General features: G+C 46.4%; 1 protein-coding gene across 3 annotated transcripts in view; it reads right to left on the bottom strand.

Annotated features, from left to right (window-relative positions):
* TMC7 (transmembrane channel like 7) overlaps positions 1–22,610 on the bottom strand; it is a 62,170-nt gene extending 39,560 nt beyond the window's left edge. For all 3 annotated transcript variants that reach the window (XR_005360874.1, XM_038540236.1, XM_038540237.1), the window contains exons 1-4: positions 22,498–22,610; positions 5,587–5,830; positions 4,582–4,730; positions 1,491–1,658 (exon numbers count right to left, since the gene is read on the bottom strand). Coding sequence is in view for 2 of the 3 variants with exons in the window: in XM_038540236.1 (XP_038396164.1) it covers positions 1,491–1,658; positions 4,582–4,730; positions 5,587–5,830; positions 22,498–22,564 (628 nt within the window). In the remaining variant the exon portion in view is untranslated. The remainder of the gene's footprint in view (positions 1–1,490; positions 1,659–4,581; positions 4,731–5,586; positions 5,831–22,497) is intronic.
* Positions 22,611–23,115: the final 505 nt, after the last annotated feature.

Raw genomic sequence — 23,115 nt, 5'->3', positions numbered from 1 at the left:
AGCCCGACGTGGGATTCGATCCCGGGTCTCCAGGATCGCGACCTGGGCCAAAGGCAGGCGCCAAACTGCTGCGCCACCCAGGGATCCCAGCACATCCAATTTTAAAAGATCTCTACATGTGGGTAAATAAACATACAGGTTCATTAAAACAGCCTATATATTTATACATGCATAAATAACCAATAAATTATTTGCATGCCAATTTTAGTGACACTATTGTATCCTTAAACAGCTAATTCACTTTTTCTGTATCAGTGAGCTATTGCTGTGTAACAAATAACTGCAAAGTCTCAGTAACTGAACATACCAAACATTTATTTTCTCATTCATGGAGCTGTGTTTCAGTTCATTGAGCTGATTTAGGCTGAGCTAGAATGGACTCCAGGCTTCCAATTGGGCTCAGGTCTGCGCCATATGACTTTATTCTGGGGCCCAGGTTGAGGCAATGGTTATCTGGGTGATGCTCTTCTCATAGGCAGGCCAACCACACAAACCATTTCAAGCAAATACTCCACTGGACAAAACAAGCCACATGGCCAAGTGCAATACCAATGAGGCAGAAAGTATTCTCTGCCTACAGTGGGAGGCCCTATAAGGTCACAATTACAGGAGAGGGATACACTGAGGAAATTAACCCAATATACCACTTCTCCTGTAGGCCTTAGCCTCCCCTTTGTTAAAAAAAGTTGAGCCAGTTCCTCCAAAGGCAATTCCAGTTCTGCCATTTTATAATTCTAACATAAATCAGGCTCTGATTCAGCTCACTTACTTCTGACCCTTAGCATAGAGCTTGATACCTAGAGGGGAATCAATAAATGTTTGTAGAATAACAAAAACGTTCCCTATTTGAATACATAGGATGCCCAAAAGTTGTGATCTATCTTGAGAACTCAGTAAGAAAACACAGGTCCAGCACTTGCCATAATGTCTGGCACATGACTGGTGGAAGATAAATGTCACCATTATCAGAAATAAAAGTCTCAAAGTAAAGTTACTAGAGTAGGTTATATCATGTTTGCTATATATTCCACTTTCCTAGCCCACAGGGCTCCCCACAAATGTGTTGGTGAAATCAAGAGTGGCCAAGGTGACTTGCTTGGAGTATTGAGGTATGACAGAAATGACAGGTGCCATCTCCAGACAGGAGCTTTAGAAGCTAGCATGCTTGCTATGGCTCTTTTTTCCTTTGGACATAATGACTGTCAATAGTCCAGGGAGAGGCTGCTCCATCAGCTTGGGCTCCAGAGTGAGGACAACATGGAACAAAGCTACCACCAAACAGTGATGGACACATACCATGAGTGAGAAAGAACTTTTTGTGGTTAATAGGTGCTGAGAATTATGGGGTCATTTGCTTGGGCAGCAAACCGAGCCCATTCTAATACAAGCACCCACAACTTAGAATATAAAGATTCCCGAGGAAAGAAGCATTGCAGATTAGGTACACAGTGACAAGAACATTTTCACAGCAAACCAGGTCTTAGACTCACCCGTGTCTTTGGATGGAATGAGCACAAAGGTGCTGTTGGTGATGTTGTATTTGGTGAGCAAGACTGGGAGCAAAACCAGCATAAAGATGATCAGAAATATCACCAAATTCAGCAACACCAGAAACCGCAAGAAGGAGAAATAGGACTGAATCCCAGTGCCAAATTTCCCTGGAAAAAAAGAAATCCAGACATCACTGATCAGGAGTATTGACCCACATGCACCCCCCACAGCAGATCCAATCAGCCAGAAAGCTGAAGTTGGAGTACTCTAGGTGGGGGAGGGAAGAAGAAATATTTTGTTCTACTGTTGGCTTTAAGGTTTCTTTTCTCCTTTTTTTCTAAATCTACACTCCATCTTTTTTTTTCCCTCATTCCCTCTTGAATTAACTATCTGACAATGGTGCAAGATAGGACTCAATATCTATGGTTTCTTATAGGAGTATCTAGTTGACTCAGCACTGTTTAGTGAAGAAGCTCGCCTTTCCCCAGTGAACTGCAGTAGTGCTTTTGTAACTGACCACAAATGTATGAATATGTTTCTGAATTCTCACAAGTCACTTTGTGAATGAAAACCTCCAGAAAGGTCATCACTAAACAAGAAAGGAAGCTGGGCATGGTGGCTAAACTCCTGGGCTCAGAAGCTTTTTGGCCTGGATCAAATCCTTTATTTCCTGGATCCACCTCCTCCTACTCTCTGAGCCATGCAAATGATAAATAACTATGAGAAATGTTCTGATGAGGATTAACTAAGCCAATATGAGTAAAATGTTTAACACAATGGCCCATTCATAGTAAAGGCTCAATCAGTGTTAGTTCTTATTATATCACATCAAACATCATGATGTACTTAGATCTCAAAAAAGTACATCTAGATGGTTATATTTTAAGTGAGCTTATGAAGCCCCTTGTCATTTCATTTACAGTCTCCCAATAAAACAATTTAAATAGGTGCTTCACTGAGTAAGTTACCAAGAGTAGTTTAAAGATTTTATTTTATTTATTTATTTGAGAGAGACAGAGAGAGAGAACACAAGGGTGGTGGGAGGGGCAGAGAGAGAGGGAGAAGCAGACTCTCCGCTGAGCAGGGATCCTGACATGGAGTTCGATCCCAAGACTCAGGGATCATGACCTGAGCCAAAGGCAGATGCTTAAGCCACCCAGACGCCCCTGAAGAGTATTTTAAAGGTCTTAAAATATTAACAGTGATAGCATTTCTTCCATTCATCCTGCCACATTCCCTACAAACTTGACAAAATTCCCATTTGAGCAGATTTGAGGAGTTGTCTATAAATCGTTTTTGCTTTATAGTATAAACTATGGGGGCAGCCCTGGTGGCTCAGCGGTTTAGCGCCTGCCTTCCGCCCAGGGTGTGATCCTGGAGACCGGGGATCAAGTCCCACGTCAGGCTCCCTGCATGGAGCCTGCTTCTCCCTCTGCCTGTGTCTCTTATGAATAAATAAATAAAATCTTTAAAAAAAAAAAAAAAAAGAAACTATGTCATCCTAAGAGGTATTTTCCTCCTGGCTCTATGTCACTCAAGATTTAAATGTTTTTTCCTAATTTTATATTTTGGCACAATTTCCAGTTTTTGTATACTTGCTATGGACTGAATTATATTTCCCCTATCTGGCCCAAATTCATATGCTGAAGCCCTAAGCCCTAATATGACAGTATTTCGAAGGTGGGGCTTTTGGGGGGTGATTAGGTTTAGATGTGGTCATAAGAGTAGGTCCCCATGACGGGATAGTGTCCTTTGACAAGAAGAGGTGTCAGAGCTCCTTCTCTCTCTCTCTCTCCTTCTCTTTCCTCAAGAGCACACAAAGACAAGGTCATGCAAAGACACAGTGAGAAGGCAGCCTGGTCTTGAACTTTCAGTCTCCGGACTATAAGAAAATAACTTCTGTTGTTGAGGCCACCCTGACTAAGGTATTTTGTTACAGCAGCCAGAGCTGACCGACCATACTATAACCCTATTCTCACCAATATAGAAAAGTAGGGGGACACCTGGGTGCCTCAGTGGTTGAGCGCTTTCCTTTGGCTCAGTCCCTGATCCCAGAGTCCCAGGATTGAGTCCCATATCAGGCTCCCTGCATGGATCCTGCCTCTCCCTCTGCCTATGTCTCTGCCTGTGTGTGTGTGTGTGTGTGTGTGTGTGTGATGAGTAGATTTTAAAAATCCTTAAAAAAAATATGGAAAAGTAGGGATCTTCAGTATTTTCAGGGCCATGGGCACCTTTGGCAGTCTGCTGAAGCCTAATGAATCCCATCTCAGAATAACATCTTAGGGACACCTGGGTGGCTCAGAGGTTAAGTGTCTGCCTTTGGCTCAAGGTGTGATCCTGGAGTCCCAGGATCAAATCCCACATCGGGCTTCCTGCATAGAGCCTGCTTCTTCCTCTGCCTGTGTCTCTGCCTCTCTCTCTCTCTCTCTGTGTCTCTCATGAATAAATAAATAAAATTAAAAAAAAAAGAATAACATCTTAAATGCACCAAAGATTAGACTATATGTTAACTAACAAGCATTTAAACTAAAATATTGGGGGGTAAAATGGAATCATATATGCAAAAAATAAAATAAAATAAAATAAAAATAAATGCACCAAATACAGGGCACCAGGCTAGCTTAGTTGGTAGAGCATGTGACCCTTGATCTCAGGGTTGTAAATTTGAACCCCATGTTGGGTGTAGAGATTACTTTAAAAAATTAAAATCTTAAAAAAATAGTAAATGCACCAAATAAAAATGGACATATGGTTATAATATTAAAAACCAAATTTGTGCTGGAATAATACATAAGCATCTTCACTGGCACATTAAATAACAAGACCTAGTGGCAGATCTTACAGATTTACTGCTGCAATTTCAAAATAGTGATAAGCATAAATGATATTCCAAGATAACTGGAAGGGACAGGAAAATATGTGACAAAGATACAGGTTCTGCTAATCCTAACTGGTGCAGTTGTTCCCATTCATCATAGAAGGAAGTGCTAAATTTCATCTAGAAGTTAGGGAAAAGGAAGCTATACTTTCTCCCCAGCCCAGTAGTCTTCTGCAGAGGAGCACGTGCAGAGTGGGGGGGGGGCGTGGTACCTTCTATGCTGCGAATGTCCTTCCGCCACAGCTCCAGGTGGGTGGTCATCTCACGAGCCTTCCCTATGAACCTCTTCCAGGACTTGCTGCTATACCGTTTCCACTGGTCCCACTCAGATAAATACTTCATCTGGGTCTCCTGAATGTTCCTGCATTAATAAACAATCATGACAATGATAATGAAAGTGTCATCAAGCCTTGGCATCAAATAAAACCTCAGCCAAGAGGATGTGAAGCCCTCATACACTGCTGGTGGAAATGTAAAACGGGGTTGGCCACTAGGGAAAACAGTCTTGATATTCCTCACAAAGTTAAACATAAAAATACCATATGACCCAGAGATTCCACTTCTAGGTAGATATCCCCAAAGAACTGAAAACAGGGTCCCAAACAAAAATTTGCACATAAATGTTCATAGCAGCACTATTCGCAATAGCCAAAAGGTAGAACCCAAATGTTCACCAACCAATGAATGGACAAAATGAGGCATATTCATCCCTATGATGAAATATCATTACCATAAAAAGGAACAACATACTGATACATGTCACAACTTGGTTGAAGAAGCTTGAAAACATTATGCTAAGTGAAGGAATCCTGGTACAAAAGGTCACATATTGTATGATTCCACTTATCTGAAATGTCCAGAATGGCAAATCTAGAGAAAAGAGTAGAGTAGTAGCTGGCAGGGCCTGAGGGAAGGGGAAACAGGGAGGAACTGTAGACAACAGTGAGGTTTTGGGGGATTGCGGAGCCACAAGATGGACAGAGCCTGGGTCCCTGAATGACTACAAAGTTTCCCCTTGATCTGAACCTAGGACTCTTAGGTGAAGAAGAAATAAACTGAGCTATTACCTGTTTGGGTAACTTTGTTATCACAGCTTGGTTGACCTTAAGTAATATATTCTAATTATGTAAACTCTTTAGGAAATGCATTCCATGCATAAAACACACCTCTGCCCAAAACAGACATCAGATGCCTTCTAGATGGCCCACCAAACAAACCTTAGCCTCCGCTTCTCAGAGATGTTCAGTGCATACTTCCGAATCGATTGGCTGTTGAGGTTTTCAGTGATTCTTCCTTCCAGCTGGGAACTGTAAGAGTCTGTCGGCTTCAGCAAAGTACCACTTTGCTTGTCTCGAGAAGGAATGGTTGTCCTCCTACGTGCAATGGACCGATAGCTTGGCAATTCTTGAAGGAAATTCACAGGTGGAGAAGAAAAGAAACTGGAGTCCAAAGAGAGACTCTCTGGGCAAGAAAAAAAGAGAGAAAGATCCATCATTGACTCCAGTGAACTTAAGAGCCAAAAAAAAAAAAAATTTTTTTTTTGCATTGAGACTTGTGTCTCAGAGGCTATACCTAAATCTTGCAGATGGTCACTAGCCTACATCACTGACAAAGGCATTTGTACCTTTTATTATCCTATTTACCAGGTTGGTGCTCAGAACAATGACATCAGCTGCAAATGGGTTCACTTTCAGCAGATGCATGTACAAATATGCTTTAGGTTACATGATAACTGAGTTCCAGTGTTTGGCTGCAGTCACTACCAAATGTGTGACCTCAGGCAATTATCTAAACTCTTCTACATTTGTCAGATAGGGCTAGTACAATTTGCCCCAACTATCTTCACACAGTGTAGGCTATAATGCTGTATGGGATAAAACTCTGAAAAGCATAAAGCACTATGCAAATGCATAGTGATAACATCAACACCAATGACAACAATAATAATAGCATTGACAGAGCATTTCCTGTGCACCAGGCACACAGAATCATGGATCTGGGCTGGCCGTGTGATTTGCTCGGACCAACAGAATGCAGTAGAAGTGATGTTGTCCAGTTCTGGGCCTTGCCAGCTTCTATTGCTCCCTGGATCCCAGTTACTGTCACATGAACAAGCCCAAGCTAACCTGCTGAAGGTTATGACCACTGGAACAGGGATGATCACCCCAGCTGAGACCATCCCAGACAACCTACAGTCAGCTGTCAGCCAGCTGACCACAGATGCCCACACATACTGAGGTAGGTACTACTATCAGTACCATTTTACAGATGAGAAAATAAAGTAGATGGGTTTCCCCAACCCCATGCCCAGGTCCTCAAAGCCATGTATGGTCAGATTCCTGTCTTGTCTCCAGTTCCTCAAGCTCTCTGCCCTCTAATCACACATTTTTTTAGGATCTTTCAGATACTAAGATAAGCCCTGTTCCTTCCTCCTCAGAGCCTTTGCAAATGCTGTTTCCTCTGCCTGGAATGAACTTGCCACACCTATTTATCCTATTAGCTCCTACTCAAATGTCACTTCCTTAGGGAAACTGCTCCTGCCCCACTGCACTATTATAGGTGCCTTGTCACACATTCCCCCACATACACACTAAGTCCTTTACAGCACATCACAATTTGTAAATAAGTACATAATATTTGTAAATAAGTTCATTTGTGTGACTGTGTGAGTACACCTGTCTCCTCCAGGAGACTGGAAATTCTCAGAGGGCAAGAACTGTGATGATGTCTTTACCACTGCACCCCAGGACCTAGCACCATTCTTGATTCAGAGAGGAATTCAATAAATACTCATTAGATGGATGGATGGATGGATGGATGGATGGATGGATGGATGGCTGGATGGCTGGATGGATGGATGACATTACTATTTTGCCAATGCTTAACCTGTGAGTGGAGGCGCTGAAAACAGAACCAGGTCTTCCTGACTCAAAAATCTGTATTTGCGGGACACCTGTATTTGGCTCAGCAGTTGAGTGTCTGCCTTTGGCTCAGGGTGTGATCCCAGAGTCGCAGGATCCAGTCCCACATCAGGCTCCTTGCATGGAGCCTGCTTCTTCCTCTGCCTGTGTCTCTGCCTCTGTGTGTGTGTCTCTCATGAATAAATAAATAAAATCTTTAAAAAAAAAATCTGTATTTATTACATCAGGCCACTGCTGGAGGCCAAGTTTTGCTGTGCCTTATGCAGGGGTCTAAGAAGGGAGGGCCTTCCACTGAAGTTGAGGGATGCTACCTTCAAGATGGGTTTTATGCCTGATTCAGTTTTTGTTGTGGAAAGACTACCTTGAATGGAGATAGGACAGAGAGAGAGGAAGTAGAAAATAGCCATAATTATCTAAGCAGTTACCACCCCCCATAGGCAAAAAAAAATTCTAAGACTTAATATTAGATGCTTGGTTGGAATCCTGACTCTGTTGTTATTAGTGTTGTGTGTCTTTGGGAAAGTTACTTAACCTCTGAACTTGTTTCCTCCTCTCCAATATTCATTCAACAAATGTATTCATCATGTGTCAGATCTGGAGCTAGAGATACTGCCTCAAACAAAGCAAATGCCCTTTTCACACAGCACTTATATTTAGACGAGGGGGCAGGGGAAGATTAGATAGTAAATAGGTGATGAATATTATGCCAGGAGGTGGTAAGCGCAAAAACAAAAACAGAGTAGGGTCTCTCCCGTTTGCAAGGGAGGCAGGAACATATATGCAACGTTGGGATGCCTCCATCTAGGTTCTGATAGGTGGGTCAGGTATGGTCTCTGTACTAAAGTAGCATTTAAGCTGGGGCTGAATAGAGGACATGAGCCCTGCGGATATTTGGGGAAGGGCATCCCAGGAAAAGGAAACAGCAAGTGCAAAGGCCCTGAGGTGGGTGTGTGTACAACATGCTTTAGTAAGAGCATGGAGGCCTACATGGCTAGAGAAGAGTGAATGAACAGCAGCCTCATAGGCTCTGTTGTTCCTGACCCCTGATAAGCCACACCAGCCTCTCTGCAATCCCTTTCCCTGGAGTCTAGGCTGGATCTGTGACTTGCTTTAGCCAGAGGTTGCAAAAGAAATGTTGCTCAGCCAATTCCAGCCCCAAGCCTTAAAAGGGCCTGGAAGTTCCCACTTTTGTGCTGCTGGGACCCTCAGGCCGTCGTCTAAGAAGTCTGGCAATGCTGCTGGGAGAGGAAGAGGCCCCAAGTGTCCAAGGATGAGAACCAATTCTGGCCAGTGAGAACCAAAGTCTCTGGCTCTGACCCCAGCGAGCTGTTGCAGCCAGTCCCCGGCCCTTGCGTCATCCTCAGCGAGCACTGCCATGGGCATGAAGAGGCCCATATGGAAGCTCCAGACCCAACAGACATGACACACAGCAGAGCAAACCATCTCTTCCATGCCCTGCTGATTTCCTGATGCACAGAATCAGCAGAAACAATAAAACGCAGAAGCCATCACGTTTAGTTTGTTGACAACAATAGGTAACTAGACTAGGGAGCATGGAAAAGCAGGGGTTCTAGAGAGATGGCTGGGGCCAGATTGAGTCAGACTCTGTGGGCTGGGCATGACACTTGGATGAGGCCAACTGGAAGCCGCTGAGGGCTCTGAGTGCATGCTGAGATCTGACCACATTTTAAAGGATCGCTCTGGAGACTGCCGGGCTAAGGATGGGCCCTACCACAGGGGCCAGCACTGGGCAGGGGGAGCCAGCCAAGGCCTTGCTCTCTGGATGCGAGTCTGACAGTGCAGATTTGTAACGTTTGCCTCTCTGATGAGCATATTCAGACACAACGGAACAGCTGTCCCACTGCAGATGACACACAGCCACGCGCCTGGAGCCCTGCCAGTTGCCAAGCCCAGGACTGTGAATCTCACTCAACCTTCCATTTCCCAGCTCAGGAACACCCTGAGGATATGCTACACTTCCTTTAGTAACAGTGGCTCCCTAGTGCAAAGGAGGGGGGGGCAGGCGGGGGCCTGGAGGCTAAAGGGTCCAAGCCCTGGCTGGAGGCCACTCCTTCTGGACAGCAACAAAGAGCTCTTATGAACCACAAACAAAGGTCTTTGAAATGGAACAGCACCAACCAACTGAATCTTCAGCAACTGTAGGGTGAGGGACCAAGGGTTGGGGCTGGAGCCTGGGTTGGCTTGTCACCCACGAGCTAGGCCACAATGACCATCTCTGGGTCACATGTTTTTCTTCTCAGGAATGGGGTATATAATACCACAGACGTCATTGGCGTGATCATGAGGGTGGCATTACAAACGACCCAAATAACATTATGTAGGGTTTACCGAGCACTAACCTTGTGCCAGGCTATGGGAGGTATGTGTCACCACACTTACAACTCTGAACTACTCTTTAAATAGGATCACCCCATTTTACGGATGAAGAAACTGAGGTCTGGAGAATTGAAGGGCCCACTCACACAGCTAGTAAGTGCTGGAATTAGGAGCCTCTCACAGGCCTGCCAAATACCAAAGCTGTAGTCCTCACCATAAAATGATTCAGGGGGCCATGGATTTGAAAGTGCTTTGTGAACACTAAGAGAAATTATTTCATTTTTCCTTCATACACTCATATTCATATTTCACAACAGTCCCTGGTAGAACACCATATTTTCAAAATGGCCATCATCGCAGAGGAAGGAAGGATTATTCCTCTTCAGATGTTCGTGGGAAGCGCTTCATCTTCAAATAGAAGAAAAAAAAAACTCCAATCATACCTTTGAACGCAGGCCTCATTATTTTTATCTCACTAGGATCCACCTCCGCTTGTTTTCATACAGGACCAGACATTGGTCAAAGCATGACATCACCTGATTTCTCACGCCAACGTGCAGCAGTAGACAGAGAAGGCTTCACTGCCCTGGCTTTTCAATGGGGAAAACGGGACCCAGAGAAATGGTGGCTCACCCAAGGCATTGCCATCAAGACAAACTCCTGGTTTTGGCTTCCTAGACAGGTTTCATCATCTCTCAGAGCCTTGCTTTTCTCATCCTTAGAGAATAAGAATGTCTCATTATAGTTTCTGTCAGAGGTTCTCCTGAGGTGGCCCAGCTGGAGTGTCATCCCAGCATGGCCTCGGAGTGCTATGGTCCGTGTGTGGGCTGCCTGTGGGCTGTCTGCGTGGGAGGCAGGAGCATATATGCGACATTGGGATACGCCTCCATCTAGGAATGTCTAGAATCTGGTAGCAATTGGGAGAGGATTATTTAGGTGGGAAGATGAATGGGTAATTACAGGAGATGTGGGGGCAGGCGCGGGAATTAAGTACTTTTTTTTTAAGATTTTATTTATTTATTCATGAGAGACACAGAAAGAGAGGCAGAGACCCAGGCAGAGGGAGAAGCAGGCTCCATGCAGGGAGCCTGACGTGGGACTCAATCCTGGGACTCCAGGGTCATGCCTTGGGCCAAAGGCTCAACCGCTGAGCCACCCAGGCGTCCCTTAAGTACTTTTTCTGACATCTAGTATTCTTCTGGGTTAAGGACAAAGGTAGTCTCTCTGAGACTTAGAGCAGTGTCTTGCTCATGGAGAGCCCTCCATCTGAAGGAGGGGCAGAGGCAGGTATACCTGGACAGCATCCTTAGGTCCCAACTACCTTGACAGTTCTTTTCACAGGCCGTGAGATCCTCTACATTCCCAGGATGTGGGCACAAGCCAACCGTGATCCAAATGGGACTAAAACTACCACCAACTTCCTTCGTGTGCCTGCCAAGAACCTAACCCAACCGTATTTGGTGCTGGGTTCACTTCAGGGTTTTTCTTCCCACTCACAGAATCCTGGAAACTCCCGACAAGAAGGGACCTTCTGGGTCATCTGGTCCAGGCCTCTCGCCAGCCGCTGGGGAAACTGAGTTCTGTTTGACAAATTGTATGGAACCCCTCTCTGCAGGAGACTCTGGAGAGGAGGAAGGTTTGCAGATTTACTTCCTGCCTCAGTGAGCTTTCACTCACTCCTTCAGCCTTATCTCCTGAGAGCCCACCCCACTGTACTCATCCCTAATTCTATCCTCCTCCCTAACTGTTCACTTGCACCTTATCTCCAATCCTCTCCCTTCCCCAGTAGGACTGCAGCCCCCAGGAGAGCAGGGACCCCACCTCTCTTGCACTGCTGAGTTCCCAGATTCTAGCACAGAACCAGACACATGATGTTCAATAAACACCTGCTGAACGAACGGATGAATGAATGAATGAATGAATGAATCAGGTGTGTAGGGTACAGGCAATGTTGGCTCATCTACCAGGCAGACCAAAGCATGTGTTTAGCACACCAGCAAAGCAGGGGCATCAAAGAGTGAGAAAAAGGGACACCTGGGTGGCTCACCAGTTGAGCATCTGCCTTTGGCTCAGGGTGTGATCCCGGATTTGGGGGATGGAGTCCCACATCAGGCTCCTTACAGGGAGCCTGCTTCTCCCTCCACCTATGTCTCTGCCTCTCTCTCTGTCTCTCTTTTTTAAAAAGTGAGAAAAAGATTTAAGGAATGTAAGTACTGAATACCATTCTTTTTTATATGGATGATATTTTTTTTTTTCACAATTGAAAAAAAAAATTAGGGCAGCCTGGGTGGCTCAGCGGTTTAGCGCCTCCTTCAGCCCAGGGCATGATCCTGGAGACCCGGGATCCAGTCCCACGTCAGGTTCCCTGCATGCAGCCTGCTTCTCCCTCTGCCTGTGTCTCTGCCTCTCTCTCTCTCTCTCTCCCCCATGAATAAATAAATAAAATCTTTAAAAAAATTCTAAAGGAGAAAAAATAAGCTGGCAAAAAATAATGATTGGGATGTTGACCGTATATTATATACGGTCAACATCCCAATCATTCTTCCTATTTAAGGTACAGAATATATGGTCAACATCCCAATTAGAAGCCCTATTAGATGTGTGCTTTGCTGTTATGTCTCAAGAAATGATCAAATGGCTTGTGCATATCCCATTTGAGATTACCAATAAAGCAATGTATACACTGATTTCAGAAATTTTTGGGCTTCTTTCCACTCATATTCTTTAACATTGCTTTTATTTTGGATGTTAACTAGGGGTGGGGTACCCCAAGTAATCTGTGCTCACAGCTAACTCTAACCCTAACCCGAGGGCCCAGGGTCTAGGGCATCTAGTTGAAGCTGCTAGGACATCTCCACCAAGTGGTCCATGGCCACAGTCCTATGACTGCCCTCTTCCTGGAAAGGCGACACATCTGCCCATCCATCCATTCATTCAGTTGCTCACTTAAAAACATTTACTGAGCAACTGCTAGGTGACAGCCTTCAATATGACACACAAATTCCCTTGTCTTTATGGGAATTATATTCTAGTCAGAAGAGACCAATAGTAAACAAGCCAAGAACAATATACTGCAGATATTGAGAGCATGTGGAGGAAAATAAGGCATGGATGGGTTTGGGCAAAGCCTATAGGAAGGGAAGGAAAGAGCCACATGGCTATCTGGGAGAAGAGCATCCAAGGGAGAGAGAAGAGTAAGTGCAAAGGGCCTGAGGCAGGACTGTGCCCAGTCAGTTCAAAGAACAGGAGGGAGGCCAGTATGGCTAAGGAGAGTGATGAGTGGCAGGGTAAGAGTTCTGGGGAGAAACAAGCCAGACCACACAGGGTCTGTGGGCCATGGTGAGGACTTCGGCTTTTAGTCAAGAAAGGAGGGGAGCTATGAAGGGTTTTGAGCAGTGGAATGACATAATCTGACTCAGATTTAGCAAGAGCTCTCTGGCTGGCCCTGTGGCTATTTCTGTCCTTGAGCTGCACAGGTTGGCATGGCTATTTCTCATGCCAGGCCATCAAATGTCAGGCTGCACTGTCCTTTGGCAATGATAAAAATGTTCTATATCTGCACTGCCCAGTACGGTGACTACTAGCCATGTGTGGCTCCTGAGCAATTGAAATGTGACTGGTGAGACTAAGGAAATGAATTTTTAATTTTATCAGACTTTATTCAATGTCTATTTGCATAGCCCCGTGTTGCCAGTAGCTACTGTGCGTTTTTCTGAGAGGGGAGGACCCAAGGGCCTTGGGAGCCTCCTCTATCTGCCAGACTTCAGAACTGCCAGGCTGGGAGGACCTGTGTGAGTCATACCACCTGGCACCTGGGTGGGGCCTACGGACTAGCCGGGTCCAAGGCTTTATGACCAGATGAGTAAACAGTCTCCAAGAGAAGTGACTAACAAGGTAATCAGAGTGACGCTGGGCCCTGAACCGGAGTCTCCTGGTTTTCAAGCGAGTGGAGCATCCGGTGGCCTCTCTGGGGAGCAATCACTGTGATTCTCAGTGAGAATAAGTATCTGTCTGAGGAGGTGACAGATATAGTGGTTAAAAGCACAGCCTCCAAGGCCCACTCCTTGAATTCCAATCCCAGGTCCACCTGTTACCTTGTTGACCATTCCACCTCAGTTCTCCCATCTGTAAAATGGTGATAGTAGTTCCTGACATGACCATCTTGAGGATTAGATGGCTATTATATGCTTGGAAGACAGGTCAGGGATCCCTGGGTGGCGCAGCGGTTTGGCGCCTGCATTTGGCCCAGGGCGCGATCCCGGAGACCCGGGATCGAATCCCACATCGGGCTCCCGGTGCATGGAGCCTGCTTCTCCCTCCGCCTGTGTCTCTGCCTCTCTCTCTCTCTCTGTGACTATCATAAATAAATAAAAATTAAAAAAAAAAAAAAAAAAGGAAGACAGGTCAGCAAGGGGCAACTGAGTGGCTCTGTGGTTGAGCATCTGCCTTTGGCTCATAGCATGATCCCGGGGCCCTGGGATGGAGTCCCGCATCGGGCTCCCCGCACTTCTCCCTCTTCCCATGTCGCTGTCTCTCTCTGTGTCTCTCTTGAATAAAAAAATAAAATCTTTTTAAAAAAAGAAAAAAAAACAGGGACACCTGGGTGGCTCAGTGGTTGAATGTCTGCCTTTGGCTCAGGTCATGATCCCGGGGTCCTGGGATTGAGTCCCACATCAGCCTTCCTGCATGGAGCCTGCTTCTCTCTCTGTCTATGTCTCTGCCTCTCTCTCTGTGTGTCTCTCAGGAATAAATACATAAATCTTGAAAAAAAAAAAAGATTAAAAAAGAAAAAACAAAAGAGGCCGGAGAACGTTACTATTTCCTTACTGTTATCACCTGAGTCTCTATCACAACTATTCATCTATGCCATCATTACAGGAAGCAGCCATAATCCATAAATGAATGGGCATGACTGTGTTCTAATAAAATTTTATTTATAAAAATAGGCGGCAGGCTGGATTTGGCCCGTGAGTTGCAGTTTGGCAGACCCTTGGCTTAGAGACCCTTGGACCCTAGGCTTAATGCCTGGCACATTGTGCTACACATCTGGTTATTTGTTGATGAATCCAATGTACAGAAAGATTTTATATTTGTTGTGAGGGACCTTACTACAGACCAAGCTACTTCTTATGTGGAGTGTTTATCTTCCTTGGCCAAGACTTCTACAAAAAAGATTTCTAACATTTCTGGAAGCGACGACAAAAACAGCGAGACTTGAAGGAGCATTCGCCATGCACCATGATTATTATACCAAACCCTTTCTATACTTTTCATCTGTGATCCTATTACTTTACCACATGGGTCCTTCTTCATTTTGCAATAAAGAAAGTTCAGAGAGGAATTCTGGCCAAGGTTGAGCCAAGTTCTGAACCCCGAGGGCAAAGACCTCGGAGTTTCTTTTTCACTTGGACACCCTGGCCATTAGCACGCTGCCTGGCACATCTTAAATCAAATAAACAACTGTCCAATGAACACACAGACACGCGGGTTCTAGAGTCACGACATTAATGCCCTTCTGTTTCAGTAGCTTGTAACTTCTCAGAGCCTCAGTTTCTAGGGGGGGTAAAATGGGCAAATAATACTTGGTGAGTTGCTGTGAGTAATTCAAGAAACTTATCCATTTGAGTCCAAAGTCAAACTGCTGACTAGGGCCAACCAGGTCCTCAGGAACTGGCTTCTGCTTGCCTGACCTCATCCCCACTAGTCCACATCGAAGCTGCAGCCTGCACCCTCCCCAAATACACCAACGTCATTCCCACCTTCACCCTGTGCTCTTGCTGGACGCCCCCCTGGATGCTCCTTCTACTGGATGCATTTCATATGACTGGTGCCTTTACACCCTTCAGCCTCGGCCCCAAAGTCCATGCCTCACAGAGACCTCTCTGACCATCTCAGCTAAGTCAGCCCTCTCCCTCTCTAGCTCCTCACCTGTTTATTTCCTTCTTGGCAGTTATGGCTGGCTATAACTACCCTATATCCCTCTTTACCTGTTCAGCGAGTGTCTCCCCCACTGGACTAGATGCTTCCTAAAAGCATGTCTCTCGCCTGCCTCTTTCACCACTAGGTTCCTCTCCTGGGTACTGGGTCTTGGTTCAGGCAGGCTCAGTTCCCTTCTCCCCGTCCTACTGGTGTTGGGGAGGGGGGAGCCCCACTGAAGGTCTGGGTGGTCCCACACTACCAACAAAGCTCCTTTAAAAAGAAACCAGATTGCAACAAAGCTTACAACACTGAAAAGTCATTTCCCCCTTTTATCCCTCTAAATTCTTCACTTCCTGAAAAAAAAAAAAAAAAAAAAAAACACAAAACAAAAAAAAGTCATCGAGGGCGTTTGGGCCTAATCTGGCCTGAGTTGCTGGGCAGAGCTCACTTGGCCTCTTCAGACAGAGGGGAAAAAACAACTCAAGTCAAATGGCTGGCTCGCCAGAGAACCATTGTGGCCTTTGGTGGCCTGTACAGTCTCTGGCTGCCTCGAGACCTGCAGAAGATCCCTCCCTCCCAGGAAACCTTTCAGGATGACAAGTAACCCTGATGTATGGCCTGAGCAGATAAGGACAACAAAATAAACCCTGCAGGATGAACGATAACTTGTCTTCCAGTTTAAGACAATGTGTCAGACTACAACAACCCAAATAGTTACTTAACATAGAACTAATGGTGTAACTCCAGAAAGTGCTGGTATGCAGCACATGAAATCATCAAATCTTATAATATTAAGGCTAGAGAAGGCCTAAGTAATAATAACATAATAATATAATAATAGCAACAGCTACCATTTGAGTGCTCAGTGCCTGCCGGGTGTGGTGCTAAGTCTTCAACCAGGGCACCTGAGTAGCTCAGTCAGTGAAGTGTCCGACTCTAGATTTTTGGCTCAGGTCATGATCTCAGGGTTGTGATGTCAAACCCCCGCCTTATCCTCAGGCTCTGAGCTCAGTGAGGAGTCTGCATGAGACCCTCTCCCTCTGCCCCTCCCTCCGCTGCTCCCCCACCTGCACGTTCTCTCTCTCTCTCTCCAAAATAAATTAATAAACCTTAAAAAAAAAAAAAAAAAACAACTTTCTCAGCAACCCTAGCAGATAGGGGGTATGATTATCCCCATTGCACAGGAAAGAAAACTGAAAGTCACAGAGGTAACAGGACTTGCTCAAGGTTACCCACCTGATAAATAGACACATTGGGATTTGTACCTGGGCCAGGCAGGCTTCATAAAAACTACTTCCAGATGTTCTATTTATCTTAAAGACAAAACAAAAAACAAACCAAGTCCTAGTGCCCCTCACAGAAGGAGTCTAAAGAGGCTGTTTAGTTTTTATCCCTTTACCCTTCCAAGTGTTCCTGCTCCAAAGGCCCAGACCAAGTCCCACCTTGTGGAATATGGGGTCAATTCAAATAAGTCACCCACCACCCAAAGTGATGCCCTTTGAGGTGGAGAGAGGAGAGGTGAGTGGCTCTGAAACCATCCTAGAAGTTGCAATCCCATGTAGTCACAGCATATTGACAATCAGGTCATCTTGGTTGAGTCACTTGGGTTTCCCCAATGAACAATGGGGTAATAGTCACAGCAAACCCCCACATGAGGGTTAAGAGTCCTGGAGTTTGGCCAATCTTCAAAGAGTTAAGCAGAGAATGACCATATGATCGAGTGATTCCACTCCGAAATTTATACCCAGGAGAGCTGAAAACAGATGTCCAATCAAACACTTGTACACAAGTGCTCACAGCAGCATTTTTCCTAATAGTCAAAAGATGGAAACAATCCAAATGTCCATCAACAGATGATGGATAAAAAAACTGCATGCAAAGGAATATTATATAGCCGTAAAAAGGAATGAAGTCCTAATATGTGCTACCACATGGATGAACCTCGAATATACTACTTATGCTAAGTGAAGCAGTCACAAAAGGTCACACTATGGTATGAGTCCATTTCTATGCAATGTCCAGGACAGGTAAATTCACAGACAGAATGCAGATTAGGGGTACCCAGGGGCTGGGTGGAGGGGGAATCTGGGAGTGATAGCTTATTGGGCACAGGGTTTCCTCTGGGGGGGATGAAAATGTCTGGGAGCTAGATAGATAGTGGTTGCACAACACTGTGAATGTCCTAAATGCCACTGAATTGTATACTTTCCAAATGGTTGGCTTTGTTATATGAATCATACCTCAATTTAAAAGTCATTGAATGCGTGCTAGATGATCTAGTATGAAGTACTTACCAGATGGAATATGGTAAACGTTTGATTGGGAAAAGTCACCAAGAGTCATTCCATTCGTAAACATGGAACATGCCAGGAACCATGGGGCTGAGGGGCCTGGGGGATGAGCAAATGCCTCCTATGGGTACTTGAGATAGGGCAGGGTCTTTGGCTCTTCCGGGAGGTGACATTCAAGCTGCAATCAGGCAGAGGAATAGTGACTGCAGGACCTGAGAAGAATAACCCTGGAAGAGACCAGTGGGTGGCTGGAGCCAGGCGGGGAGGAAGGGAAAGCAACAGGGATCAGGAGAGATAGCCAGGGGCTGGCTCACAGGGGCAATCCTTTCTAGAGGCCCTGGGAGAATGTGGTCTTCCAGATTTTACTTCTATCAGAACCTTCCCTTAGAATGGTGGAAACTAAAAAAAAAAAGAAAAAAAAGAAAAAAAAAGAATGGTGGAAACTGAGACAAGTCATTGTCTGAACTTGGGTCTGTTCCATTCCAAAATCCCTGCTCTTAAAGATAATACATCTCAAGAGAAGCAAGAATACAGCTCAATGGACTACACTGGCCAGTGGGCCATGTGGATACAGAGCAGGGACACAGAGTCCAGTCTGTGAGAAGAGAAGCAGTCAGGGAAGGCTTCTAGGAGGAAGTGACACCAGATTGAAAGAAGGAATATGCCTTATAATAGAATAAGGTAATGAATGGCACCCATGGCAGAGGGAACAGAAGGGGCTTCACAGGCTCTAGAAGCATCATAGGACCAAATCATGAAAGGCATCCACTCAACTAATATTTACTGAAGGCCTACTATGCACCTAGCACTGGGGACATGATGGTGAGCCAAACAGGCCAGCTCTTGTCCTCCTAGTAGGCTTATCATCTAGTAGGGAACAGAGGCATTAATAATAACAGTTAACACTTTGATGGTCCTGTGGCAACCAGTCTCCAGGGTGGCTCCCGGTGATCCTCTCCCCCTAAAATACCCTGACATTCACACCCTTCCATGGGTCCTTTCTACACTGAACAGGGCTGGCCCACATGACCAAAAAGATATTGCAGAAATAACAGGGTGTGATCTCCAAGAGCAGATGATAAAAGACCTTAATGGCTTCTTCTTTGCTCTTTCCTGGATCAGAGGCTCCAGAGAAAGCCATGTCCATGGGGCACTTAAGCAGCTTCGGGGAAGTCCACATAGAGAGGCTTCCTGCCAACACCCAGTGTCAATTTGCCATCAGTATGAGCAAGCCATCTTTGAAAGGGATCTTCTAGGCCCCAGGCAAGCTTTCAGAGGACTGCATCTCTGGCCCACACCATGAACTCAACCTCGCAGGAGACTCTGAGCCAGAACCAGATACGTCATCCCCAAATTCCTGACTTGCAGAAACTGTGAGATAAGAAGTGATTATCACTGTTCTAAGTCTGTAAGTTTGGGGATAATTTGTTACATGGCACAGATAACTAATATAAGTACTTACCAAGCTTTTTATGTAATTAACTCTCTTAATCCTTATACTGACCCCTTGAAGTAGATACTATCATTACTTCCATTTAATACATAAGGAAACCCCCTGGGTGGCGCAGCGGTTTGGCGCCTGCCTTTGGCCCAGGGCGCAGTCCTGGATATCTGGGATCGAATCCCACGTCAGGCTCCCAGTGCATGGAGCCTGCTTCTCCCTCTGCCTGTGTCTCTGCCTCTCTCTCTCTCACTGTGTGCCTATCATAAATAAATAAAAGTTAAAAAAAAAATTTAAAAAAAAAATACATAAGGAAACCGAGGCACGAAGCACTTAAGTGCCTTGCCTAAAGATAAGAGCAGTACACAGAAAATGAGGATTTGCATCTAGGAATCCACAGTCCAGATTCTCAACCTCTATGCCATAGCTGCCAGTGTGGCTTTGGGTACACTTCATTCACCCATTCATTTATTTATTCATTCAACACATATTTAGCATCTACTAAGTGCCAGACACTTTTCCAGGTCCAAGGAGAAGAAGACAAAGTCCCTGCTTTTCATGGCATCCACATTCTACAAGGAGAGACAGCTAATAGACAAGAAAACAATCAAACCAGGTGACTTCAGATGGTGGTAAGTGCTCTGAAGAAATAACCAAGGGAATCAGTTAGGAGAAGAGAGAGAGATGGGGGCACTTCTTCAGACAGGGTGGTTCCAGAGGTCTGCCTCTCTGAGAGGACATTTGAGCAGAGATCTGAAAGGAGGAGGAAGAAGCTTCCATAGGAAGATCAAAGAGAAATGTAGCCCGGGCAAAGTGAACAGCTGGTGCAAAGGCCTTGAGGCAGTAACTATATGTTGGAGGAATGGAAAGGTAGTGAGGATAGCTGGAGCTGGACAGATTAAGGGAGGGTCATAGGTGATGAAGGTCTAGAAAGGTGGGCTGGGATAGAATCACCAGGCCTTACCAGCCACCACAGAAAAGTTTGGCGCTTAGTCTTATTGCAATGGGAAACCACTGGAAAGTTTTTTTTTTCTTTTTTAAATTTTATTTATTTGTTCATGAGAGACAGAGAGAGAGAGAGAGAGAGGCAGAGACACAGGCAGGCAGAGGGAGAAGCAGGCCCCATGCAGGGAGCCCGATGCGGGACTCGATCCCGGGACTCCAGGGATCATGCCCTGGGCAGAAGGCAGGCGCTAAACCGCTGAGCCACCCAGGGATCCCCGGAAAGTTTTAATTTAGGAGGGGAATGATGTGATCTGTTTTATCATTTACAAGGACGTATATTTCCCAATCTGTAAACTAGACGCCCTTTGTCTCCAGCCCTGCTCCAACTTTCCTCCAGCAACCGTCCTCCTGTGATGCCCGTAGAGCAGGCCACCATTTACAAAGTACAATAAAGTTACAAACGTGCTCCCTTCTGAGCCTCCCAAGACGTTCTGGTGGATACAAGGTCATAAAGCATCATTTGTCCGAGGGACAGGGAAGACCTTTTAGTCAGAGGGGTCAGTTAAGACACTCCTAAAAAGATGTTAAAGAGTCTCCTTTAACACCCAGCAAAAATTCAAGATACATGAATCCCTTGCCCTCTATTATGGGAAACCAGGGTCAGCAACTTAAATGTGATGGATTGTGCTCAAACAAGAGGAAGATAAATGGAAACCAGCTAGAAAAATACTTGAATGGCTATCATAGAAAGGCTGAAGTGGGGCAGCCCCAGTGGTGCAGCGATTTAGCGCTGCCTGCAGCCCAGGGCATGATCCTGGAGACCCTGGATCGAGTCCCACTTCAGGCTCTCTGTATGATGCCTGCTTCTCCCTCTGCCTGTGTCTCTGCCTCTCTCTCTGTGTCTCTCGTGAATAGATAAAATCTTAAAAAAAAAAAAAAAAAAAAAAAAAAAAAACAAAGGCTGAAGTGGAGCTGGTGTCAGCACTTAATAATGACCTAGAAAATAATAAGCATTGATCTGAATTGACTGCTGTTTTCTGACTCCTGAGCAACTTCCTGGGGTTTGGATCTCTCTAGATATCTTTCTTTTTCTTCTAGACATGGAGAACACTCCAATCAGAGAGAGTCCTGATGCCCAAATCTCCACTCATGGTTTACTGTAAATCCTTGCAACAAAACTTCTATCCTCAAACGGAAATAAAGGAAACGCTGCTTATAAAACTCACAGCAGGGTCCTGTGTTTTGTTAGGGACAAATGTAAGATGGGAATGCTCTAAGGAAGCCCGCCTAGGTGCTGCCAACTAGGTGGCAGCTGTACAGGCTTCTGTAACAAACAAACAAACAAACAAACAAACAAACAAAAAAATCAGTGTTTGCAGGATACTGTGAGTTTTACTCAGTAAGAAAGGACAAAGATGGGGATCCCTGGCTGGCTCTGTGGTTTAGTACCTGCCTGCAGCCCAGGGTGTGATCCTGGAGTCCCGGGATGGAGTCCCGCGTCAGGCTCCCTGCATGGAGCTTGCTTTTCCCTCTGCCTGTGTCTCTGCCTCTCTCTATGTCTATCATGAATAAATAAATAAAATCTTGAAAGAAGAAAGAAAGAAAGAAAGAAAGAAAGAAAGAAAGAAAGAAAGAAAGAAAGAAAGAAAGAAAGAAAGAGAGAGAGAGAGAGAAAGAAAAGAAAAGAAAAGAAGAAAGAAAAGAAAAGAAAAGAAAAGAAAAGAAAAGAAAAGAAAAGAAAAGAAAAGAAAAGAGAAAAGAAAAGAACAAAGATTGTAACGCTTGGCTGGCCACCATTCATTGTGCCCATGTGCCAAGCCCTGGGCTAGGTAGGCCCTTCACGTTACTTTCCTCGCAACTGATGCCCCGGCATCCTCGCCCCATTTTACCGCCGCAGACCCAGAGGCTCAGAGAAGGCAAGCTGCTTTCCTAAGATCACACAGCAACAGGCGGCCAAGGCAGAGCTGGTTTGTACCAGCAAAGCCTCAAGGACTTGGGAGGCGGGCGCCTGGAGCCAAGGAGTGGGGCTGCGGGCTCTCCCCCGGTCCTGGGTGCTGTTAACAGGGAAGGGGTCCCCAGAGCAGGAGCGGGGGGGGCGGGGGGGAGGCGCTGCAGCGCGCCGCCCGGGCTCCCACGCCGGGGCTCCCGCCGGGAGGGGCGAGATGGGGAGCCCGGGGTGGGGTGGAGGGGGGTAGGAGGGGCCGGCTTTCCGCCCGGAGCGGGCAGGTGGCGAGCGGCTGGGCCCGCGCCCCCGCCTCGCTCCCGCCGCCCTACCTGGGTGCGCGAAGGGCTGCCCGCTGCGCCGGGCCGGCGGGAGCGCGCGGGCACCGGCCTCGCTCATGGCCGCGCCGCGCCCCGGCCGCCAGGACCCGGACCCCGCTCCCGCCGCCGCCGCCGCCGCCGCCAGCTCCCGGAGCCGAAATTCCAGGTTCCGGCGCGGACGTCACAGAGCCGGGGGCGGGGCGGGGCGCGGCGCCGAGGCGGCTCTCACTCAGCCCGGGGCGCCCCCGGGGGCGCAGGAGCGGGAGCTGCGGGGGCTGCGGGAGCCCCGGGGCGCGCTGAGAGGCTCCCCCGCGCGGCCGAGACGCGGGGCGACCCAGCCCCGGGGGCTTCCTCAAATGTCACGACGGTTATTACTACAAGTAACTGAGACTCTGAACAAGTGTATCTGGGGAGTTACCATTTGGGTACAAAAGGGGTTGGGGGGGCGGGCGGGGGCATCAACGAGTATCTGTACCCGTTTGCAAATGCGCTCGGGGAGCCGGGAGGTGCGGGTGCAAGGGGGGGGACCTCGCCTATGATTCCACTGCGTATCCACGTTCCCTCGCTCCTCACATGCAGCCACGTCCAGTTTGAGGCCACGAAAGTTCATTGCCGAGTAGAAGTAAAAAG

This window comes from Canis lupus, chromosome 6 (assembly GCF_011100685.1).
Source record: "Canis lupus familiaris isolate Mischka breed German Shepherd chromosome 6, alternate assembly UU_Cfam_GSD_1.0, whole genome shotgun sequence".
Lineage (NCBI taxonomy): Eukaryota > Metazoa > Chordata > Mammalia > Carnivora > Canidae > Canis > Canis lupus.
The sequence above is the reverse complement of the archived record's forward strand: the minus strand, read 5'-3'. Positions and strand labels throughout refer to the sequence as shown.